Genomic DNA, 27,018 nt, shown 5'->3' on the forward strand with positions numbered 1-27,018 from the left:
CAATATTACAGCTCAGAACTATAAGTATAGTTCATTTCGAACATTACAAGTATGGTGTCTTTGTGAAGAGCAATTAACTGAAGAGAACCAACATGAGACATACTGGCATTGCAGGGCCAGAACTCATAGCAAGCAGTTCGAAGATCAAATACTGCTAAGGTGTTACATTCGTACCCTGGATGAAGATAACGGTTATCATTCATCTTGTACCAAAATTGTATTCTAACCAAACATTTTCAAGAAAATAAAGTAATAAACATTTAAAATTACATTAAATAAGGTTTCAACACACTTATTCTATGATAATAACATCCTTTGATGTCAAAAAGACAAAAAAGTAACATCTTTATAATAAAATATAACAAAGTTATCAGAATGGGATAAATACCATACTGCAAACATCCAACTGATGCTAACATACACAGCTAAAAGATGCTAACTCAAGTAACAGATTGTTTTTTAGAAAAAAGTACTGTTCAATAACAAAATAATTATTAAACGCCATATTTGACACATCTTTAGCAAAGGTTATCGGAAATTATCATAGTAACAATCAGATGAAACGATAATAACAGGTATGACCCATTAGGGAGCTATCCAGTGGTATAATTAGGATCATAATCCTTCAGAAGTGATAAAATAACAAGAAGTATACAGTCACATAATCATAAGTAAGAACTTTGAAAGATATAAACAATTGTCATCAATGCTTATGTCAAGAGTGCCTTATTAACAATACCATTGTCACAAAAAAATTACTAAAATGGAGCACAAATACAGTTTGCTAAGTGAAAATATAAAGATATTGCCATTATAAAGTAACTGACTCCAGGGCAGCCACATAGTGTAATTAGCCAATTCATGATGATACGCAATTCTAGAAAGTAGAAGACCTATGCATCGATGTATAAAAATTTAGGTAACCTCAATCAACCTGTTTGGCATCAAATTAAAAAGGCAACATACATTCATCTGAGACAATGAGACAATATCACATCAGGAGGTTGACCACATGAGAACCAGCATCCTAAGGTGTTAGCCGTGATATACCTCATAATCAATGCAGGGCTAGTATCAGGCCATTTGTGTAATTTTAACTGTCGTGTTCCAAATATATATGAATTTTTCGGTCAGCAACAACCAGTTACACTGGAGAATCATCGTGACACTCTTACAGTAGCCTATACGTTGTATCATAAGAGCGATTAATTCTTGTTTATTTCTTATGATGTTGCAAAAATAGACCCACCCAAGCTCTTCCTGCCTCTTCCTTCTCAAATGGATGTTTTAAACCAGCCCATTTCGATGACTGGTAAGCCATTCGGTGTAGGTCACCGCTTGTGAAGCCATAAAATTTATCTTCTATGTGAATCAGATAAGACACTAGTTCCTTTTCCATTTCTCCACGCCTGTAGCATCGATTGTGGCACATTAAATTATTTAAATGGTCAGTGTCCACGTAGTTTTATTTGTGACTGCATGAGTTACCTTTGTCATATTTGTTTTGCTCTGTTTCTTCCTTTTTCTGAGTGGGATATATTTTGGCTTTCTTTTCGGTGTTCTAGAATGAAAACGTTACAAGTTAGTCATATTGATAAAATGATGCAAAATCTGGCTATAGTCCATACCTGATGGCCACTAGTACCACGTAATTTGCAGGTTAATTTCAAAACGACGAAAAATAGTGGCTATTAAAGGTAAAGATATTCTAGAAGTTAAGATTATCCTTAGCACGTCACACTGGCGAGGAGCTATTCGTAAACGCAGAAAATGTATGTAAAAATGGTTAATGCGCACTGTACTCTGTAGGGCGAGAGAAAAGATACGACAACTGTCAGCGCCGTTGCCAGTATTCGACGTGGAAGTGCATTGGGCCAGCGCTGCGATTGGCAGGGTGGAGTGACAAACCTTACATCCCCTCCCACTACCCCCCTCCCCCCCCCCCCCTGGCAGCCACAGGCTACAGAGCCTAACAATGGCCCACACTTCGTTGCAGCATTATTGTTGGTAGCATTTTACCGAGCGACGTGTTCCTCGATCAAATTTTTTTTCTTATGTGCCAGCAGTGTCTGCCTTACACATGCACGAACACACACAAGTACAGGGTTATTACAAATGATTGAAGCGATTTCACAGCTCTACAATAACTTTATTATTTGAGATATTTTCACAATGCTTTGCACACACATACAAAAACTCAAAAAGTTTTTTTAGGCATTCACAAATGTTCGATATGTGCCCCTTTAGTGATTCGGCAGACATCAAGCCGATAATCAAGTTCCTCCCACACTCGGCGCAGCATGTCCCCATCAATGAGTTCGAAAGCATCGTTGATGCGAGCTCGCAGTTCTGGCACGTTTCTTGGTAGAGGAGGTTTAAACACTGAATCTTTCACATAACCCCACAGAAAGAAATCGCATGGGGTCAAGTCGGGAGAGCGTGGAGGCCATGACATGAATTGCTGATCATGATCTCCACCACGACCGATCCATCGGTTTTCCAATCTCCTGTTTAAGAAATGCCGAACATCATGATGGAAGTGCGGTGGAGCACCATCCTGCTGAAAGATGAAGTCGGCGCTGTCGGTCTCCAGTTGTGGCATGAGCCAATTTTCCAGCATGTCCAGATACATGTGTCCTGTAACGTTTTTTTCGCAGAAGAAAAAGGGGCCGTAAACTTTAAACCGTGAGATTGCACAAAACACGTTAACTTTTGGTGAATTGCGAATTTGCTGCACGAATGCGTGAGGATTCTCTACCGCCCAGATTCGCACATTGTTTCTTGCAGGCCGACTCGTTGATTTCCCCTTACAGAGGCATCAAGAAGCTTTAAACTGCGTATACCATCGCCGAATGGAGTTAGCAGTTGGTGGATCTTTGTTGAACTTCGTTCTGAAGTGTCGTTGCACTGTTATGACTGACTGATGTGAGTGCATTTCAAGCACGACATACGCTTTCTCGGCTCCTGTCGCCATTTTGTCTCACTGCGCTCTCGAGCGCTCTGGCGGCAGAAACCTGAAGTGCGGCTTCAGCCGAACAAAACTTTACGAGTTTTTCTACGTATCTGTAGTGTGTCGTGACCATATGTCAATGAATGGAGCTACAGTGAATTTATGAAATCGCTTCAATCATTTGTAATAGCCCTGTAGTTTCTCGATACTAACAAGGTACAGCAACATGCACAAATGTAAAGTTTAAATTATCGAATGAAGAAGTTATCTTCATTTTTCGTGTGGGAGAATGGAAACCCCAAGATCATCGTCATCCGACTGCATACCTTTCGTCGTGACCACACAGGCTTCAGTATCTTCGCTACTGCCGTCCTCTTCATCTGAAAAGGAAATTACAGTATTTTCTATGGTTTCTTTTCTTATGCCTTCTTCTACAGTCCACATTGTAATCTCTTTCCGCATATGACTCGCGATGTTCTTCCAATTTTCTGACGTTATTAATATGACAGCCTCATTTACCTGCCCCTCTGTGTCTCGTAACATAAAGGTTTATTTCGCTCCTGGACATCTGCTTTTATTTTAGCCCAGACAAGTTCGATGGAGTAATGGCAATGGTACTGTGGAAGACGTATGACTTTGTGGCCGTGGTTTTCTGCTAACGTATCAATTCCATAATGCGTCGTCTATTATGCTTTGCAACGTTTCGCTAATTCCAGAGGTTCTGTTTGTCACATATTCTGTTCAAAGCCTATTTTGTCATCTATCAACCAACTGACTATTTTGCCTCTCCTTGCAGCAGCCTTTGGTGCCTTATTTAACTGTACAGATAAGTATGGCGCATTGTCCCTTACAAAAAATCTACCTGAACTGACATTTGGCAGCAAACGTTTAACAAACCATTCTTTAAATGGTATCTGCATTCATTTTCTCATGGTAATCGAAAGCTTCTTTGATTGAAACATCATCCTAGCAGGGGCACAAGACCAATAATAAAGCTGGAATAAACAGTAATTAGTCGTCCTCCCTTACCAGTTGCGACACACAACATTCTTTGGTGCATGTCGTCTATCCACGGGACAGAGCGTGAATGACGCAAGTTGACCCATGTTTTGTCAATCCATATTATATTCTCCAGATTCACTGCTTGCAACTCACGCAGGAAGTGACACCTCCCCTCCACAATGTCTCCGTTTTCCATTAGTACCTTTCTTCCTGAGTAATTTTTCCACTGGAAGCCATTTGTTTAAAACACTGCAGACACGTGTCGTTCTGCCTGTGATAAACCACAGTCTATCAGTTATATCATCTACTTTTTAAGTGTTATGTACTACTTACAGTTGTAGTACACATATAAGAGGTTTGTTCAAAAAATTCCAGAACTTCGTCCACAAAATTTTTCTACGCTTACCTTTTACCTATTGTGCATGGGCTCCTTCGAAATACTCTCCTCCACAATTGATGGGCCGCTTCCTACTTCGTTTCCACTTCCGGAAACAGTCTCGGTACACCTATTGCTGGATCGCGCTTATTTTATTTTATCTCGTCTATTGTGCAAATCTTTGTTCCTTCAACGGGGTTTTCAACTTTGGAAATAAAAAAAACTGCGGGGGCAGATCTGGAGAGCACGGAGGATGAAGCAGCACAGTGATTTAGTTTTTTGTGCAATAGTCACACACTAACAGGGATGAATGTACAGGTGAGTTATCGTGATGCAAGAGCGATGAATTGTCTCGCCACATTTCAAGCCGTTTCCTTCCCACGTTTTCTCGCAGGCGTCGCAACAGGTCCTGATAGTACCAGTGATTAACAGTTTGTCCCTGTGCCACGAATTCATGATCAACTAATCCTTCAAAGTTAAAGAGAGCTATCAGCATGGCTTTGACATTTGACCTGACACGACGAGATATTTTTGGTCTTGGAGAACTTTTCCTGACCCATTCTGAAAATTGAACCTTTGTCTCACCATCATAGCCATAGACCATCACCGGTTATGATTCTCATAAGGGACATCTCGTTGTGATTTCTGCAATCCAAAGCGTCCTCACATACTGTGAGACGGAAGGCTTTCTGGTTTTGAGGTATGAGCTATGGGAAGAACTTGGCGCAACACGATGCATTCCAAGATGCTGTGTCAGGATTTCAAGACATGGTCCTACTGTAGGCGCCCCCCGTGGTCCCGGTCGCCTATGGTGGACTGGATGGCCGAGAGGTGACCTCTCCAGTTGTCAGGATGCTAGGAAATGACTGAGGACGCGTCAGAAACGCCAAAGAAACATTATTAATTCATAACACCTTTATTCCTGCCGAGTACAATGTGGCTTGGTGATATCAACGATCTTCCCCAGTCCTCGCTGACTCGTAGCGATGACACCAGATCCGGGCCGCACAGTCTTGCTAGCGCAGCGCCGCGTGCTGTGACGTATCGGAGGAATGTCCTTACTTCGACCGCGCGTGGATGGCGGCGTCCGGCTGGTCGGCCGGCTCGGCGGCGGACAGCAAGAGGTTCCGGGTTGGAGTCCTGGCGCTGTCGGCACGAGAAGTGTTCTCGTAGTGCAGAGTGTACTCTATCCCACCCCATCTTCTTCCCTGCTGCTCCTGGCGGCTTGTCCGCGGTGGCTGAACGGGCTGCAGTCCCCCAGCGTCGTCGGCTCAACCGGTTGTGATGGCGGATGCACAGGGCCTAGGCCCCGCACGATCTCGACGACGGCTCACTGACGTGGTCAGCATTGGCGGCGAGCGAGTCTGCCGCGATGTCTGCTAATTCTGGGTTGATGATTGACAGCGGCAGCAAAGAGGACCAGAGCTGGTACTGTCCCCACACGTCTGCTGCTGGATGGGCAGCCCTTACTGCAACATCTCCTTAATAAAGATTAACATGTCGATCATTGAGCTAAGCGCTACGCAGCGTCCCAGTACACATCTAACTGCAAGTCTAACTGCGAGTGCGAGTGCCTTGTTGCTATCAAAGCTGGCGTATTTAAAGGAAGCACGAGCGACGTCCTGACGTCATGCTCGTATGTAATGAACGCATTCCTTCCACTTATACTGCTGATTCATCTGTCGCACTCGCCCCTTAGGTGTTCTTGCGACAGAGTTGCGTGTTGTTGCGGCAGACTTATGCGAAGTAGTGAAATGCAGTGCAGCTGACGCTATACCTCTGTCTTGCACTCTACGAAAGTCTCCGTCTAACACAATCCTGTGTGCTAAGCAATTGTCTCTCGCGCGTTGTGTGTAACCAGGCCATTGCCCCTGTGTGGCGACACATTCCGATATATGTGCAATCCTCCTACCTCTTGGCTAACGTACTGCCCAAGGTCCGTAAAAAAAAAAGGTTGAGCAGTAAGCCTTCTGTCCTGCCATTGGCTGAGACTGTGACGTCACGAAGGAACCGCCGCTGCCTCTGAACAGCGCTACAAGACGCAGCCCGCGCATTTAAGCGATGTATTTGTGAAATGTTTCAGTTTCTACAGAAATAGTAAAAGGTAAGTTGTTATTCTGCTATTTCTAGAAAGTTACTGCTATATTCTGTAACTTGTCCAGCTTTTAAACAGACACTGCTGAGTGCTGACTTTAATAAAATCAAGCGTCTATAGATCAAACTACACAAAAATAAGTGCAAAGTACAGTCTGTTTTGCAGTTCTCTGCGAAGTAAACGTTCGAAATGAGCATTCAATTTTCCAACTTTGGCTCTGGGGAAAGTGTTAACTTGTAGACAAGCTCTATGTAACGCTCATTTATATTCTCTTTACATCATGTCTACAAAAACACTTTCACTTTCACTCAAGAAATTATGCAATTGCCTTATTTGTAGGAAGCATTTGAATTACCTACCTGAACTGACACACACACACACACACATTCTTAATTTTCTCACACCTCAAACCTTTGGCTTATATTTTTATCAAGGTGGCTGTATAATGTTTGCCCTAGTTGTTAAAATTAACTTATATAAAAGAGCATTGAATCAAAAAAAGTGCTGCAAAATACGATTTACAGGAAATAGTGGTAAATTAACTTACCGAGTCCGCTGTTCAGCAAAGTTGGTATGTAGTGTGGGAAACAATAAGCCAATCCTTGACACTGTCAGTGTAGAGTCTTGCTAGTTGTGAAACACACAGTCAGAGGACCTTCACTTCTATCACTAAGTTTATATATTATTTAACTTTCACAAATATTGTTTATTTACATTCTAAAGCGATGACAAATACCACTTTCTTGCTTTCCGTTGCTGAGCGGCAACTGCTTTCTTCGACTTGTCCTTTGCAGACAGCCAACGCAGTCGGATAAATGTTCTCGTTCTAGCGTAAATCTTAATGATTTCTCGGTGAATAGTGGGGAATCGCTCGGTAAGTATAGCGCACAGGTTCTTGATGACACCAGTTTCCCTGGACAAACTGTCGTGTCCATGGATCTGGGCAAAAATTATTTCAAATCTGCTAATTGTTTCGAGCCACGTTTCTGAAGGCACAAGCAAACCCCCACGAGAAACCATGCCCAGCCATCCTCTCGATGTCTCCTCAGGCAGTGTCAGTAACTCTCCAGTGGGTGTGGCCAGTGATCTGTCATACTGTCTGCATCGGTAAGCTACATATCCAGCAAGATATTTAAATCCTTCAGTGCTACAATCAGAAGCCAGTGACATTGGAGGCACATCGGATTATGCTACTCCTAACTCAGACATATCAGGCAGGATATTGCCAAAAACCGTTGCAGTCACGAATCTTCCTTCTTCATCTGGCTCAACAGACGATGCATTTGAAAGTGGAATATCATGAGCGTTTGCTCCCAACAACAACAGTCTTATCCAGCTCTTTACCTCGACTGGCGATGGATGATCATAAAAACGTCCAAGGCCTATTATAAGAGAAAAAAAGTTCTCCAAGCAGTCTTGATTTAATCTTTCTGTAAGAATATATTCAATATTATAAACAGTTAAGTCACTGAACAGACCCAAAAGTGACCGAACAGTTTTCAAAAATCCTTTCTGGAAGGGTAGGAGATGCTCTGAGTTGCCAACACGCATCTTCTCACAACACTTCGAAAATTTACGTAGGCACTGTTCTTGGGCTTGAAAATTGTCACCAAATCCAGAGGCTAGTGATTTATTACTTTCTTTTGTCCTTGAATTAAGTACTACGAAAGTCTCATCCACCATCTGTATGAAATCACTGGCGTGTCCTTCTTCAGGCATCAAATACCGAATCGCCTGTGCAGTTGTATTTGATAGCAGCTGAGCTGCTAAGCGTACTCGCTGTCGCTCTCTGCCCTTCACTGTAATGTGTTGCTGAGATAACTTGGGACATATTTTCATCTCGCCACTGTCCAGAACTAACAGTTTCTCGAACACAGTTTTTGTCACAGCCTTGTTTTCCAACATTATTCCTTGATCCAGCAAGTGGTTCCTTAAGAGTTTGAGCAAATGGGGAACGTCAGCAAACACCCACACACGTATCAGAGAATCACACGGGTGTGGAAAACAAGTATTTTCATGAGTAATGCCAAGCTCCTTCCAGACAGAGCTATTCTTTGCACCCATGTCTGCTACTGCAGCCACAACATTGTAGCAAATGCTGGCCAGGGAAACAATTACTTCGTTCAAGAGTGCTGCTGTCATCTGAATGTCATAATTGAAATAGATAGGTTGCTTCCACGTTGCAAACAAGCCTCGGACCATGACAACAAGGACATTACTGTGAGGTCCAAGAATCCTGTCATATTGCTGATCGTACAAATTCTACTGTCAATGTTCATTTCATCAAATGACAAAACACAAATACGTTCCCTGTCAGTCAGTGTTGCAGCCTGCATTTTCATCATCACTAAAACATCCTTCAAAATTCCTGGTTGGCAACTGAAATTGCGGTTAATCCAAGAACGCAAGGTTGACACTGCAGGTAGAGGATATCCGAGTTTTTCTCTGAGGAAATTGTAACTCTTCTGCGACAGAGCACGTAAAGTAATAGACTTACAAATGTCCTCTTTGCCCCATCGAACCCGTTTTGAACCATGCAACAAACTTCTAATTTGATTGGGTGAAAATATTTTGCCCAGTATTTGATTAGTTTCACGAGACACAAGTTCCCTTTTATTAAATTCTTCTTCGTGCAGACGTCGTTTCATTGAGGACAGCTGACCTCTAAGATCTTTATTATGTGCTCGCAATTTCATGCACATGTTCCTTAGATGAGCATTTCTTCTCTGTAGTGACGCTACAGAATTCTGTAAAGTGACTTTATGTGGATCACTACAAAGAACTTCATCTGTAAATGTATACTTGTCAACATTCCTCTTCAATGGTGAGAGCTTCTTTAAAGTCTCTAGACTTCTTCTACGAATTTCACGTTTGTTAAAACGTTCTTTCCTTTCTTCTATTGCAATCGGTGTGTTATCACTGGCGCTACTACCACAAGGCAAATTGCAAGTCGGATACGCATCACTCTTAAGGATTAGTTTCCGCAGTAAATTTAACAGTTCTGAACGTAAGTCCTGGACATAATCCGTTTCCTTGAAATGACGAGACCATATTCTAGCGTTATCTACGTTCACAGGATCTTTCCTAAAGCATTTTGAAAGCCAAACCTTTTGCAGACTTTCATCACGTGGGAAACAATGCAACACTATTTCAGTCCCTTTTGTATTGCGATTGTGAGAGTTACAGCCAACAACAGTACAACCTGGCATTGCTTCCACACACTCAAATACTTCGGACAAACACTCACTGCACAAAGATAACCAAACGGAAACGACAACACGCACGAAACACAACATGGACGAACCACGACAACACAAAGCTCAGACGTACACTTCGCGCGCGCCAAGAGCTGTTCCTCAGTGACGTCATGCGCATAACGTCAGAAATGGGTTTGCTTCTGCGCAGCAGTTATTGCTCCCTCGTGGTACTGCCTCTGGCTCTCGGCATAGCCAAGGAAACTTTGACAATATTCCACGTTTCCAACTCTTTACTATTCCGCGACACTACAATACTGAAATTTTACATTCTTCTGTAACGTCTCGGACTGTCAGTCTTCGATTGACGTTCCTGAGATGAGAGTCGTTGGTTAGAAGCCGAAGGGCGTCCTGAACGAGGTCATTTTTAACATCCGTCCGGCCGTTTTTAAACCGTTGTGAACCATTTGTAACACCGAGTACGACTAAAGCACTCATCGCCGTAGGCTTCCTGCATCATTTAGTATGTCTGTGTGAATGTTTCTTGAGTTTCACGCAAAATTTAATGCAGGCGCGAAATTCGCAAACTGTGTGACACAATGTTCTACCCAATAGAGCACTGAAAAATAAAGTAACAGACATAGAACAATCAAACTTTCAGCAGTTACACATTAAACACAGGAGTTGAAACGTCCCCTTTGAACAATTCTACAAAACTGTACTTAACCTGACACACAATATTTTGTTAGCGCAACGCAATCTGACTTTCAAAATTCCCTACAAAAGAATGGCCCTGACTAACATTAAACTATACCTTTCACAAATCACTTACCTCACAAAAATCTTCGCTGCTCAAGCTACTGCAATACAGCAAGCGCCACTACCGCCAGCTAAATAAAAGATTCAAACTACTGAAGGCACTAACTACTGATAGGGGTAGTTAGCAAATGAAAGATATTAATAGAGAGCAAACAATGTATTTACCTTAATATCATCACAAATCATAATATATATATATCAGTTCATGACAAACTGCAAACCTCCGCCATCTCTCTCCCCACATCCACCACTGCTGGCGGCTCACCTCCAACTGCGCAACGTTACGCGCTGTTCACAGCCAGTTGCCGCTGCCCAACACTACAATGGCAGACAACAATGCAAACTAGCCACAGACTGCACACAGCACAGCCAGTGATTTTCATATTGAGCGCTACGTAACGTTGCCAATAAGAAAACATAAGCAGCCTACTTACATAGAGAAAACATAAACAGCCTACTTACATAGCCCCCATGCTCCCCACAAAAATTTTACAAAATATTTTTTGGGCAGTGGCCAATAATGATTTGATAAAATTTTTCATAATTACAATAACAAACATGTCAAATGCACACACTTATTGATACAATGTTGGTCAAAAGCTAAAATTTTCTCACAGTCCATAAAGACAGTCCTAATCGTACATAAGAGTAGAATAGCAGTGTTTTTTCTCAAAGTCTGAGCAGTAAAAGGAAATGCACACGGAAGTAGTGGATTTCCATGCAGTCTTGAAGAAGTAGTGTTGTCCTTCCAATGGAAAGACAGTGCTGACTCTTGATATGCATACAGGTAATGGGCCACAACAGAGCAAACCCACAGCAGAGTCAGTCGAAATTTTGAAGAGTATTGGTAGGTAGGTCATCACAGAGCAGACCCACCGTAGTCCTGGTACAGATTACGATATTGGTGGGCCACCAGAGGTGCAGACCCACTGCAGTCCTGTAGAAATAGCCAGCAGCCATCTGTTGTGACTGTGCAGGTGCACAATCACCATTGAAGAGTCTTGCAGATAATATAGCAAGTCCATAAACCACCACTTGTGCACTCACAAAGTTTCTGGAATTGTCCTTAGAACCAGCAATGCTGTTATCCAGTCCCTTGCTGAATTATAAACACACGTGCAAACACTAACAGTCCCAACTTCTCACATATTGTCCATATACTATGACCAACAGAAACGTGTGCAGTGAAATGTAACTTACAAGTTAATAATAAGATGATCTGGTGTCAATTACAATTTTATAAATTTACAACATGAAAATACAATTACAAAGGTACAAAATACATCATTAAAGAACATAATAATACAGATAACATTTGTAGTACAGGCTTTACAAAAGAATAGAAATAAACATATACATCAGTGGAATTATGACATGAGTACATACATAAAGGATCACAATAACTTTCGAAACATCAACTTCACACATGAGCATTAAACAGAACGGAATTAACAATATCTAACATCTTTACAAAGTAAATAACATATTATTAATGCCAATTATATTCGAGGATAACAGTATTCCTCATCATAGTGAATGTAGCTTAATATTAAAAGAAGAAAAAAATTCTATGAAACTGTACACAGAGACAGGAAGAAAACAAATACACAAGGGTACACAAACATATAGTGGGGTAACACAAAAGGGAAAGGACAGGGTTCATTTTCAGTGTAACATGTGGTACTGCAGTCCAACCCAAAACTTCATATATCTTTCCTCTTATTTCATCCTTTGTTTCCACCCAAAAAATTCTATCTAAGCATGCTTTCTGTATTTATATGTTCATACATTTCTTACCTCAACATTTATTTCCAAGAAAATCCTACCTAAACCTGTTTTCTCAATGCATTTCTTTACCTATTCTCCATAGTCAGTTTCTTACATAGTCTACCCCCTCTTAAGCTAACTTAAATCTACTGAGCTCAGATGCTAAACTAAGGGACGAGGCAATGCAGCAGCACAAAACAATTAACACAAGCAGCAATGACAAAAAATACAGATTGGCAAAGCTAGCAGCATAAATGAGCAAAAGTCAAATTCAATAACACTATGCCTGGCAAACAGCAGCAACTTATACCTAAACATGACATAGCGCAAGCAGAAAAAATATTACACTAAAATGGCCATGTCTAATACCTATGTCACATCTTAACATTAGAGTGATGCATCACAATTTATTCTACAAAAGAAATTACCAAGTACTTGAAAAGAAAATTATAGATGCAGTTACTGGTATTAGTCCCTTCTTATTGTTCTCTCCATTCCAAGTGCTCCTTTTTTAAAGAATGTGGATCATAAAATAATTATTTAATAGATCTGTTGACAGAAAGTGTTCACATTAGCAAATGCATTTCATTTTATAAAAGCAATGCTGCAACACAGCTGGAAACCAGATATCAAATGAAATAAGCAACTATGAAAAGCAAAGCATAAAAATATCATTCAGTAGTCATGTGACATTTCATAAGTTAGTAGAAATTCTCTCAACTCTCATAGAAAGACGCTTGTCATAATCAGGTGTGCAGATGTACGAATATTTCCCATCAATTCATAAGCATTTCAGTAATTAGCACAAAGTGCGAGTAATCATATGTTTTCAAGTAACGAGGGTGTCGCATTAGCGATGAAAGGCACACCCTAATGGCTTGTTCTCCAGGTGTTTGACACGTCCCACGTCCCCTTTTTTTTTCTACCTGTGCCGCTGAAAAGGGCTCGCAATAATGGCTTTTTCTCCAGGCGTCTGACACAGCTGGGTGCCCGCGACGCATTACGTGCAGGTGGTCACTTAACTTTCGTACGAAAATATTTACGACAGGAGATTCTGCTACCATTGCAGTCTCATTCAAAAATATTTCACAGGTCAAGAATTAGCGTTGCAAATCTGTAGAAACAAAATCCTATAAATATAAGTGTCCAAAGAAAAATATTCGTCAGCATTGTGATACAGTCACACATTTCATAACTCTTAAAGTACGTTTCTTGGTTTCCAACATCCTTTTCATAAATCAGAGTCCCTAAACACTACTCATTATTCCTTACCTCATTATGCATATACATATTCGTCGACACTTCTTCAATATTTCATCGTGAGAAATACGTAGCATAATAAACATTCCTCAACAACATAATACACATCGTCGTCGTAATAATAACATCATAACACCTCAGTCAAATCTCAAAATCGTCGTAACTTCCTCCAATAATTTCTGAGCCTAAAAAAATTCTCTGCTCATTTCAATAGTGTCATCTACCTCAAACGTACTTTAAAATCATGCTCCCTTACGAAATACGTCATTCAAAGCTCTCATAGTATCACAATGATTCCGAAAAATATGAGCGTTTCTCAAAGTACAGACAAAATACAGTTTCATAAGTGTGAAGTTACCCAACTGTGTATTGCGTAAACATGTGTCACTGATGTAGTAAAAAGAATGTTTGTTTCTCTGTCAAATAATCAGATAGCTGTGTAATTCTGTGTTAGAGAAATATGGTACCAATGTGTAAAGTTGTATAAGCAAATACCATATTAGCTAGGGTTCCTTGTGGTTGCCACACACATGGTACACAAAGTAAGCGTGTACCCCCCTGAGGATTAATGTAATTATACCCTCAGGTGTTACAGATTACAGCAATGGAATGAAATGTATCACGCAAAACTTTCTTTGTAATTCAAAAATCTTTAAAAATAAATGTTTTAAGTATAAAATTGATCACTCAAATACGTGTACTGTAGCGCTAAACTGTGCGTCTTGTAACATAATCTCTGTGGAAGTGTCGTAGTTATCGTCCTCCGAAAGCTAAGTTCTGCAGAAGTCAATGTACTTACCTCATGATAAACAAAAGTGAAATGCTTTGCGTATAGATATCATAGTTATTATGGTTATTGGCGTGATGAAGAAAGTACTGTACAGTAACGTATTGTTGTGCCACAAAAAAGGCTGTCTCATTGTTGCTATACCACAAAAGTTACTACTAAAACCTGTTTTACTTTCCAGAAGAATTCAGAAAAACTGTGCAGATATAAAACAGATACACCGCAAAAGCAACATTGTAAATTGTCACTCATTAGTAGCGTCGTGATAAAAATCGTGTAGCTGTCACATAAACTAACCACTGTGTCATCTGGTATCTCACAGAAAGTACTTTAATTCCGAATGTATTTTCAAGTAAACCAAAATGTTGCATTAAAATCTCATTAGCAGTACCAGTATAATGTTATTTTTCTCGGAGCCAGCCGGCGCACGTGGCTGCCTGCTGTGCGAGTCATTGTCTGTTCCTTTGTTGGCGCGCGTCGTTACTGGGATTAGGAGGCCTAACTTCCACAAATTCGCCTTGCCGAGAGGGCCCAGCTCTGTTTAAAGCTCGCCAGTTCTGATGGAATTCAGGTCTGTCGTTTTGTCGGTAGTTTACATAGTTTCTTGTTTGTCGGTCATGTGGTGGAGAATTTCTCCCTGAATCGTAACTCTGCGCCGAACTGTTGCGTCTGAAGTTATTCTGCCTCCCTTGATAATAATTGTTTTGGTTACCATATTGTCTGTTTCTCTTATTGTCTCTGTGATAGTCATTACCACGGAGAGGTGAATGAACAGCTTATAGTCAAAATCATCATGTCGGCGAGTAGCATATCGGTCATTGTTACGTCGTGTCGGCGGTTCCATATCGAAATTCGGTGCACATTGCCAGTTTCTTTCATAACTTACGAAATGCCCTGTGTTATTATTTTGCGTCTTTTCCGTATTTCTAAGTCCCTCTTCCCGTGTTGGAGCGCGAGTGTCCTCTGAAATACGTAATTCTTGTATTACCTGTGTCAGCTGATCTTGTACTTCCCGGATTTCTCTTTGGTGTTGTGTATTAATTTGATTCTGATTTTGTTTGAATTTTCTTATTTGTTCATACTCTTCTGTGTCAGTGAAGGCTACGGGTCTTGTGTCATTCAGATCATCATCTACCTTTGTAGATAAGTTAGTGACCTGATCCGAAAGTTCGGCTACTTTCTCCGATAGTGTACTTATTTCTTCAGTGTGTTTTTCTGAACCAAGTTTCAGAGTATCTACTGTGTCCTTAAAGTTTTCCTGAGTTTTTGCAAGTTGCGTAACCGAATCGGTAGATGCAACTGAGTCAAATTTAGCTTGCAAGGTCTCATGATTTTCATGAACAATAATTTGCAGTTCTTTTATGGCTGCTTCGTGATTCTGTAATGCATTTTCATGCCGCGAAAAAATAGGTTGAAAATGCTCACAAATTTGTGTTTTTACGTCATTACAGACTTTTTGACATTTCGATTCAATGTTATGTAACTCAGTAGTTAAATCTTCACGTGTTTGTTCAAGTGTTTGTTCCAATGAGTCTAACTTTTTAAGATTTTGTTCCACTGTGTCTAACTTTTTGAGATTTTGTTCCACTGTGTCTAACTGTTGCTGTGTTTGTCTCTGATTTTGTTCCATTTGTTGCATTAATTGCAATAATAATGTATTAGTGTCTGGAATCTGTTTCTCTACGCTTTTCGGCAGTGCATTTGCACCGACAACATTCACATTTTGACAAGCAGAAAATGTGTCTTGACTTATTTGAGAAAACGGTGATGACCCAAAACCTGAATCTACAGTATTTGCGAAATTGTGTCCTGTCATTTCGGATTCCTGAGGCGAGCTGTTGCCGACCGATCGTTCGATAATGCGTCCCTCTTCACTAATTGTTTCACTGTCCACGCCATTGTTTGCCGCCTGCTCCATTTCCCTATGAACAGTTACCAAATTACTACTTTGAACATCAGTTAATTCATTACTCGGTGGCGCTAACACACTGCTTTCATTTTCACTGTCATTTCTCATTTTACTTTGGAGCCTAGTATTACGTTTTTCACACGCCATTATTGTCACAGTATTTCACACGACAACACAGAAAAACACAATTTGAAGAGCAAAATAAAATAACGTAGCAATGGAAATAATGTCTAGTTAATTGCAGCTGCGAAATACTTGGTGCAAATCTACATGCATGCCACAACTGTTTTACTGTACAACAATGAAAAACTACAACTACAAAGGAAATTCTCTCTATGATTACGCGCTACCAATAAACAAAATCTACACTAATTACACAAACTACAACAAAAATCAGAAGATTCCAGTGAGGTATCCTAGGCTAAGGGTCGCCATATGAAACGTCCCCTTTGAACAATTTATACAGGACTGTGCTTAACCTGACACACAATATTTTGTTAGCGCAACGCAATCTGACTTTCAAAATTCCCTACAAAAGAATGGCCCTGACTAACATTAAACTATACCTTTCACAAATCACTTACCTCACAAAAATCTTCGCTGCTCAAGCTACTGCAATACAGCAAGCGCCACTACTGCCAGCTAAATAAAAGATTCAAACTACTGAAGGCACTAACTACTGATAGGGGTAGTTAGCAAATGAAAGATATTAATAGAGAGCAAACAATGTATTTACCTTAATATCATCACAAATCATAATATATATATATCAGTTCATGACAAACTGCAAACCTCCGCCATCTCTCTCCCCACATCCACCACTGCTGGCGGCTCACCTCCAACTGCGCAACGTTACGCGCTGTTCACAGCCAGTTGCCGCTGCCCAACACTACAATGGCAGACAACAATGCAAACTAGCCACAGACTGCACACAGCACAGCCAGTGATTTTCATATTGAGCGCTACGTAACGTTGCCAATAAGAAAACATAAGCAGCCTACTTACATAGAGAAAACATAAACAGCCTACTTACAGAGTGTACAGGGATGGCAACCGCACTTCGCTCTAATACACCATTGGCGCGAAATTACGAATGTTCTGGAATTTTTCTAACAGACCTCATACACTATATGTTGTGGATTGGCAAGACAGCCAACCCACTATGACAGGAAGCCGAAAGGCACGCGTTTTAGCTCACGCAGGCTGGCGTGAGGTCTGGAACAGTTAAAGGAATTGAGACTAGTAAAAAAAGTACGTAGCTGCTGGAATACTTAACTTTAATCCATAATTGGTGAACATCGCTCTTGACGGTACATGTTTTACAGCATCAATAGTAACTGGTAATGGCGCCTTGCTAGGTCCTAGCAAATGACGTAGCTGAAGGCTATGCTAACTATCGTCTCGGCAAATGAGAGCGTATTTGTCAGTGAACCATCGCTAGCAAAGTCGGCTGTACAACTGGGGCGAGTGCTAGGAAGTCTCTCTAGACCTGCCGTGTGGCGGCGTTCGGTCTGCAATCACTGATAGTGGCGACACGCGGGTCCGACGTATACTAACGGACCGCGGGCGATTTAAAGGCTAGCACCTAGCAAGTGTGGTGTCTGGCGGTGACACCCCATTCCTCCCCCGCAAATCGGCGGACGGTTGTGGCATAAGGCTTCCGCCCGCCTTGGGGAGGACCCCATGTTGGCGTATGCGACGAGGTGGGGAGCCTAACAACAGGCGAGGCTGTGCCACCCGCACCCTGCCATTCGGTCCGAGGGGAGCTAGGAAACGCCTGAAAACCTGCTTCAGGGTGCACGCCAACATGCGGTGTATGCGCCCGTAGAGAGACAGGAGGGGCCGAAGGGTCGACCTCCATCGGGATGGGGCACCCGACGGGCGAAGACGACATACGGTCCGGAGCGGGCAAGAGTTCCATGGCGGAGGACAACTGGTCACGGGAAGCGATCGGCGGCGCGTGACCCAGGGAGGCGCCCGGCGGTTGCAGCGAAGCGTGCACTGCGGGCGTCGCCGGCGGGAGAACAGGCGGCGGCGGCGGCGGCGGCGGCGCGTCGCCATGGGGCAAAATGGAAGGCAGCGTCGGTAACACCTGGGGCCGAGGCGAGCCAGCAGATGGGTCCCCAGGGCGCTGACCGGACGGCACCGTCGCTGAAAGCTGACGGGGAGCGGCAGATCCCGTGCGACGACAGCTGATTGAGATGCCGACGCACCTCACCAGAGGCTCCCAAAACCAGATACATAGCGTGGCCGAGGCAGCGAAGAATGCGCCCGTCGAGCCAACGCCGTGAACCTCGATAGTTGCGATAGTGTACAACGTCGCCTGGGGCAAAAGCAGGTGTCTGCCGCTGCACAGGAACCTGATGCGGCGGATGTAGCAAAGACATCAAGGTGCGATGAGGGCGACAGTGAAGCAACTCAGCTGGCGAGCGACCATCTCGGGGCAGAGAGCGACACGAGGACAAAAAGAGCAATAACGCGTCCTCCCGAGAATGCGACTCTTTCAACTTCAAAATCTGTGACTTGAAAGTCCTGACCAATCGTTCAGCGGCACCGTTTGACTGTGGCGAAAACGGCGCGGACGTCAGATGTTGAATACCGTTGGCCTTGCAGAATGACTGAAATTCTGCGGACTTGAATTGTGGGTCATTGTCGGAAACAATAGTCTGTGGAAGACCTTCAATGCAAAAGATAGCAGATAACGCTTGGATGGTGGCAGATGACGTCGTGGAAGACATCCGGACAACAAAAGGAAAATTACTGAATGAATCTACCACAACCAACCATCGAGCATTCCAGAATGGACCAGCAAAATCGATGTGTAAGCGTTGCCAAGGGGAAGTGGCTTTCTGCCATGCAAAGAATTTCCGCGATGGTGCTGATTGTTGTTCGGCACACACCATGCAAGATGAGCACATATTCGTAATCGCGGCATCGATGTCGAACCAAGTACAGTGCTGACGAGCAAGTTGTTTCGTTCGCACTATACCCCAATGTCCTTGGTGGAGAAGCTGTAAGACAGAGGACTGTAACGAACGTGGGACCACGACCCTGGACTGATCATTATCAGAACGCAACAGCAAAACCACACGTCGTACAAAAAGTCTCTCCTTGTGAGCAAAAAATCGGCGAACCAACGGATCCCCGATCCGTGACTTTGACAAGGGCCATTGCGTAGCAACAAAACGCAGAACGGTAGCAAGGACAGGGTCGGCAGCTGTGGCTGTAGCTACACGACGAAAATCAATCGGAAACGATTCGACCACGTCATCGGTTTCCGAATCAATGAACATGCAAGCAAGTTCGGAAGAATCGAATGCTCTATCCTCCGCAACAGGCAAACGGGACAACGCATCGGCGTTTCCGTGCTTAGCAGTGGACCGATACAAGATATCGTAGCAGTACTGCGAGAGGAAAATAGACCAGCGAATGAATTTCTGCGCTGTACGTGGAGGTACAGTCTTGGTCGGATGAAAAAGCGACGTCAAAAGTTTGTGGTCTGTGATGATGGTAAAGTGACGACCATACAAGAAATCATGAAACTTTGTAACACCAAATACGAGAGCCAATGCTTCTTTCTCGATCTGTGAATAATGTCTTTGCGCATACGAGAGCAATTTGGACGCACAGGCAATAGGGTGATCGCGCAATCCATCTCTGTGCGCAAGCACAGCACCGATCCCGAAATCCGATGCATCCACCATCAACAAAAGGGACTTCCGGGGATCGAATGGCGTAAGGCAAGTATTGGAAAGCAACGCCGATTTCAACTGGCGAAAGGCGCGTTCGCATTCCGTCGTCCAGACGAACGGAACACCCTTACGGCGTAAGCGATGAAGCGGAACTGAAATGGAAGAGGCGTGGCGCACATATTTATGGTAATAGTTGATTTTTCCCAGCACACACTGTAGCTGCTTCAAATTCCGCGGCGAAGGCAAGTCTTGTATGGCACGGAGGTGCTCTGGACTGGGATGTATGCCTTGGGCATCGAGTACATGTCCCAGATATGGCAAATCACGAGCAAAAAACACACATTTGTCCTTCCGCAAGCGGAGACCATTTTGTCGCAAGACCTGAAATAATGTTCTGAGATTGGCTAAATGTTCTTCTTCCGTCTTTCCGGAGATCACAATATCGTCCAGATAGTTTGCTGCAGTAGGGACCGACGCACAAACAGTTCGTGGATATTGCTGAAACAATGCAGGGGCGGATGCACACCCGAATGGCAGTCTTTTGAATCGATACAAACCAAGATGCGTGTTAACCACCAAAACGCGCTGGGATTCTTCGTCCACCGGTATTTGCAAGTACGCATCTGCTAGGTCCAACTTCGAAAAATATTTACCCGGGCACAGTTTGTCAAAAAGATCTTCCGGGCGGGGTAAAGGAAAAGTTGCAGTCACTAGTTGTGGATTCACTGCTGCCTTGAAGTCCACGCAAAGTCTCAATTTTCCGGAAGGTTTTTGCAAAATTATTAAGGGTGATGCCCAGAGAGAAGCCTGCACACGTTCAATTACACCTTGTGATTCCAAATCCTGTAATGTTTTTGCGACCTCATCACGCAATGCGCGGGGAACATTGCGCGTTCTGAAAAATTTCGGTTGCGCGTTTACTTTCAGTTCCAAATGTGCTTTATAGTTCTTAGCGCAACCGAGGCCCGATGCAAAAATGTCTGCAAATTCTTCACATAGACGAGAAACACTGGCTGAAGGCACAGTCTGGTTCACTGATAGGACCTGATTTACTATAGACAAGTTAAACAACTGAAATAAATCGAAACCAAACAAGTTCACTGCAGCAGAAGAACGAAGCACGTAAAACGACACAAGATTTGTTTGTCCCTTGTATGTTGCAAGAAGGCTGCACTGTCCTAACACAGGGATCGCTTGTCCTGAATAACTACTTAACTTAACATTTGTGGCACGCAACGGAGGTTTGCCCAGCTATTTGTAAGTGTCTTGATTCCTCAGTGAAACTGGAGTTCCGGTATCGAGCTGGAATGGTATCACTTTGCTGTTAATGCCCAAGTCCACAAAAAGTTTATTGTCCTGTTGACGACAAGAGCGACTGTCTCGTGCAACATGAACTGACACTGGTACAAAATCACTTGCGACTTGACGGGAATTCCTGCGATCTCGACGCACACTATTTGTGGGACGAACACAGTCACTGTGAGAGAGAGTGGCAGTGGGCGGAGTGGCATGAACTATAATCTTGCGTCACTGCAGCGACTGGCTGAGAAGGTTGAGAAGACCAGCTTTGTGCATGGATTTTCAGTGAAGTTCACAATTTGCAGCATTGACCCCAGAACTGATCGTGGCTCATTGGCCCTGAGTCGAATGGAAGCACTAAACCAGAGACTTCGAGGATTCTGTGACAAGCTAGGCTGCGGCCTCTTGGAGTTGCGCCATGGAGTTGAGAACTGTAGGGTCAACCTAAATGGGTCAGGTGTGCACTACATAACAGAGGCTGCTACTCAGGTAGCTGACAGTTTGTGGCGTGCACATAACGGTTTTTTACGTTAGGCGACTCTCCATCTAGTTCAGATAACGATAGCTGTAGGAAACCCCAAAGTATCAGTGTAAGTTCGAAAGAAATGCCTCTCACAGGTGAGAGTATTAAAATCCTAGTGGTAAACTGTTGAAACATCTGCAACAAAGGGCAAGAGTTTGAAGTGCTCTGAACAATTAGCACTCTAAATTTGGATTGAGGTTAAAGCTATGAACAGATAAATGCTTGCTTAGTATAAACGACATCTAACTAGTATGATAATTATAATCACGTGCTTCTGTAGTTCGTTAATATGAAAGAGGCTGTTTTTCCACTCACGTATTTCTCTTTGCAGCCACAGCAACAACAGTAGATTCTGTCTGTAGTTAAAAACAAACAATTGTAAAGCAGGGTCAGATACATGAGTTACTTAAGTTTCGTTACGTATAGAACGAAAGTAAGCAGTGCTATGCTGAAGTCGCGTGAGAATCCCTTCTTGATATTGACTAGATTCGCCGTAGGCAAACCATGGCAGTGGGCTATACTTTCACCATTGGACGGTGAAGACAGCATCCTGGGTTCCCAGAAGTGCTCTGGCCTCAAGATACAGTTTGCACATTTTATTTGCGTTGTGAACTAAGAGTCATTTTCCATGGCAAAATCTCAAAATGGTTTCTAACTGAACTGACTCTTCGTACACATCACAATGAGAAAATTTAGAATTTCGGTTTCCGCTAAACAGGTCAGAAGTCCACTACACGCAGGAGGCGACTACCTCGGTAACCGGGTCTGTGTGGCGTGAACTGCGCGGTTTTTTAGGTTAGAGGGTCTCGGGGAAACACAAAAAGGCATCAGTCGCAAAGGGGCAGGTCGACACAGGAAGAACGCAGATTTAGGAACCATCTGTATAACAGTTCTAAATTGTCGTAGCTGTGTTGGGAAAGTAGGTACCACAGCTCCAAGCGCTAATAGAAAGCAGTGATGCTTAAATTGTCAAAGGCACTGAAAGCTGGCTAAAGTTGGAGATGAGCTGAGCCGAAAGTTTTGCGAAGGACCCAACGTTGTTCGCTAAGGATAGGCTAAACACAGTTGGCAATGGTGTGTTTGTTTTATTTTGCTGCGGAATTGAGGTAGGTAGGTATCAGCAGAGGTCATTCATGGCAGCCAGAATAAAATAAGATTTGGATTCTTTTACCGACCTCCCAACTCAGATGACACAACTCCTCAAAGTTTCAAAGAAAACTTGCGTCTAATTTCAAAACCATATCCGCCTCATACAGTTAGAGTCTGTGGTGACTTCAGTTTATCCACGATATGTTGTCGAAAATACACATTTAAATTCGGAGGTACGCATAAAGCATCATCCGAAATTGTGCTAAACGCATTCTCTGAAAATTATTTCGAGCAGTTCCTTCATAAGCCCACTCGAATAGTAAACGGTTGTGAAATCACACTTGACCTCTTAATAACAAATAATCCTGAGCTAACAACGAGCATCAAAACGGATGCAGGGATTTGTGAACACAGGGTTGTCATAGCGAAACAGAGTACTGTAACTTCCAAATCCTCCAAACATAAACGAAAAATAAATATATTCAAAAAAGCAGATAAAAATTCGCTTGACGTCTTTCTGAGACACAATTCCACTCGTTCCAGTCAACACTGTAAGTGTAGACCAGACATGGCTTGAACTCGAACAAACCGCAGTTGAGAGATTTATACCAAATAAATTAACAGTTGAGAACATTGTTTCAGAGACAACAAAAAAGCATGCCAAATTTAAAAGAACGTAAAACCCTCAAGATCGGTGATCTTTTCCAGAAGCTCGATGTTATGCGAGATACTTATAATAGTTTCCACACCGAAACTTTGTCTCGAAACCTGTTCGAAAATCCAAAGCGATTCTGGTCGTATGTAAAGTAAAGACATAATCATTGCCTTCTCTGCGCTATAGAAATGGGAATACTATGGGTGACAGTGCTGCTAAAGCAGAGTTACTAAACACACCCTTCCTAAATTCCTTCATCAAATAAGGCGAAGGAAATACTACAGAACTCGAATCGAGAACAGCTACAAACATGAGTAACTTAGAAATAGATATCCTTGGAATAGTGAAGCAACTTCAGTCACTTAATGAAAGCAAGTCTTCCGGTCCAGACTGTATACCAGTTAGGTTCCTTTCAGTGTATGCTGAAGCAATAGCTCCATGCTTAACAAACACATTCAACCGCACGCTGGACGAAAGATGCGTATGCAAAGACTGGAAAGTTCCACAGGTCACACCAGTATTCAAGAGTGGCAATGGGAGACTTCGTTTTATTGACAGACCACTTAGAAGACGCAACAAGACCTACTAAAGAGACCGCCTACACTATGCTTGTCCGTCCTCTTTTGGAGTACTGCTGCGCCGAGTGGGGTACTTATCAGATAGGATTACCAAGCACATCGAGAAAGTTCAAAGAGGGGCAGAACGTTTTGTACTATCGAGAAATAGAGGGAGAGAATGTCATGGACATGATACATTATTTGGGGCGGACGTTGTTAAAACAACGGCGTTTCTCGTTGGGGCGGGATATTCTCACGAATTTTGGAACACCAGCTTTCTCCTTCGAATGCGAAAATATTTTGTTGACGCCAACCTACAAAGGGAAAAACGATCGTTATAATAAAATAACGAAATCCGAGCTCGCACGGAAAGATAGTTGATCGTTATTTCCACGAGCTGTTAGACAGTTGAATAATGGAGAATTATTGTGAAGGTTACCAATATGCAGCAATGGTTTACGGTCGCAGCACGACTTGGGAACCACGTGGAGCCCACCATTCATATTGTGAAGGTGGTTCGATGTACCTTCTGCCAGGCACTTAAATGTGATTTACAGAGTATCTGCGTAGATATAGATGTACATGTAGCTTCAGAAAGGCGGTAGAAAATGTATGCGGCGAGGAGTTCAAATGGTTCAAATGGCTCTAAGCACTATGGGACTCGACATCTGAGGTCATCAGTCCCCTAGACTTAGAACTACTTAAACCTAACTAACCTAAGGACAGCACACACATCCATGCCCGAGGCAGGATTTGAACCTGCGACCGTAGCAGCAGCGCGGTTCCGGACTGAGGAGCCTAGATACGCTCGGCCACAGCGGCCGGCCGGCGAGAAGTACCTCTATTTGCTGACCTCTCTCGCTCTCTCTCTCTTTCTCTCTCTCTCTCTCTCTCCTGCGTGCGTGCTTGTATGAGTGTGTGTGTGTATGTGTGTGTGTGTGTGTGTGCGTGTGTGTGTGTGTGTGTATGTGTATGTGTGTGTGTGTGTGTGTGTGTGTGTGTGTGTGTGTGTGTGTATGCAGTCATATGTATTTTTACGTTACAGAATGCAATGACATAGTTTTTTAATACTTCCGCTGCTGAACAAAATGACTTACTTTCACTGTTTTGTGTGTTTACAGATGTTCCATGCAATATTACATCAAGCTGAAGGACAAACCTGTGCCTCTAATGTGGATTATGTTTGTGTAAATGAAACGGCATTCGAATCCTGTTCGAATGGCAATGTAGTCCCTGATTTTATACAGTCATGTAGCCCCTTGAACTGTTATGATGGCTGTGTAGTCTTCTGCGCAGAGAGTGAGGCATACTGTGTTCCGGTAGCAACTGAAACGACTACAACTGAATCGTCATCAACCACAACGGAATTAACAACAGCACCGACAACAACGACGACTGAGACTACCACGGAACTAACTACAGAAGAAGCCAGTACAACAGAAACAACAACTACAGAACTAACAACTACAACAATGCCGACATCAACAACGACAGAGACGACCACAGAACTAACTACAGAAGAAACCAGTACAACAGAAACAACCACCACGCAATTAACAACTACAACAATGCCGATATCAACGACGACAGAGACCATAACAGAACTGACTACAGAAGAAACCAGTTCAACAGAATTAACAACAACCAAGCAGCCAACAACCGCTATGGCAACATCAACTGCTCCAACAGAAGCCCCACCTACTGAAGCGCCATTTACATGTGAATCAGCAGGAGAATTTCAGGATCTCGGGAACTGTAGCAATTTCTACCTATGCATACCACTATCTTCAGGAGACTTTGTATACATAATGTTTTCATGTCCAGATGGTTCTCAGTTTGATTCTGTGACTAAGAAATGTTCTCAAAACGCAACATGTATTACTCCATCATGTAATGACTTTGGATTCTACTGTCTCAGCACGTCGCAGGTTCAGTTATGTTTTGATTCAGAGCCACCAAGTGGTGATGCTTTCACATGCCCTACAAACACATACTGCAGTATGGATTGTCAATACCCATGCTGGACAGATATCCCTTGTACAACCACAGCACCTCCCTCAACGTCAACAACAGCTTTACCTACATCGACAGTGACGATACCACCGACTACTACTGCAGAACCGTTCGTTTGTTCAGAGACTGGACGGTTTCCTGATCCTGCTAACTGCAGTCTTTATTACGTCTGCTCTCCCAAGTCTTCAGGTGGCTTCTACACGATGCACTTTTCTTGTTCTCCACAGTCATTGTATAATCCTAGCACGCAACAATGTTCCGATAGTTTTACATGTTCTACTGCAGAACTGCTAGACAATTCAAACAGCACAGTGTCAACAATAGTCACATCAACATCGCAGCCCTTTACTTGTGAAGAATCTGGACGTTTTGCTGATCCGGATGACTGCAAATCATACTACCTATGCTCACCAAAATCATCTGGAGGATTCTACCAGATACATTACCAGTGCCCACCTACATCAGCTTATGATCAAAGCACACGCCAGTGCAGTGCATCGTCGAGTGTTAACTGTTGAATTGCTCGTATGTGACACACAATATTTTTAGCTTGTAGCTAAATAGATGTTTTTGCATTATTCTTTCCACTAATAGTATTACTGTAGGACTCATGAGAGTATGATATGTTCTGCTCCCAAATAAAGTGTGTTATAGCAAGTGAAAAATAATATACTTACTACTACTACTCCATACTATCGTTCCTAAATGAGATACTGAGAAATCTTCGTGAGCTGAGAGCTAATCACAGATCATAAATGGCTGTTTCAGGTATTCATTATTACAGTCCCTATTCCAAGATTTAATAGCCCAAATATATGCCAACAGCAACACGATACACTGGTCTGCAATTCTAATTATGTAACTCTTTTAAATATTACGAAGTGAAAGGCAAATTAACACGAAATTAATCACTTCTGTAGGATCCTAAAACGCTGCACGGGGAAACACAGATTTAAGATTTCATTTAAAATGTAGTCTGATATTGCTATCTAAAAATAATAAACATTTTTGTCATAATTGTAAGAAAAACG

General features: G+C 42.7%; 1 protein-coding gene across 1 annotated transcript in view; it reads left to right on the forward strand.

The window, feature by feature from the left end:
• Nucleotides 1-26,505, forward strand: part of LOC124606214 (mucin-2-like) — a 40,404-nt gene extending 13,899 nt beyond the window's left edge. Inside the window, exon 4 of the mRNA XM_047138187.1 lies at nt 25,096-26,505. Coding sequence (XP_046994143.1) covers nt 25,096-26,505 — 1,410 coding nt within the window. The remainder of the gene's footprint in view (nt 1-25,095) is intronic.
• The last annotated feature ends 513 nt before the right edge of the window (nt 26,506-27,018 follow it).

The sequence above is a fragment of the Schistocerca americana genome, chromosome 3 (assembly GCF_021461395.2).
Source record: "Schistocerca americana isolate TAMUIC-IGC-003095 chromosome 3, iqSchAmer2.1, whole genome shotgun sequence".
In the NCBI taxonomy this organism is placed as follows: domain Eukaryota; kingdom Metazoa; phylum Arthropoda; class Insecta; order Orthoptera; family Acrididae; genus Schistocerca; species Schistocerca americana.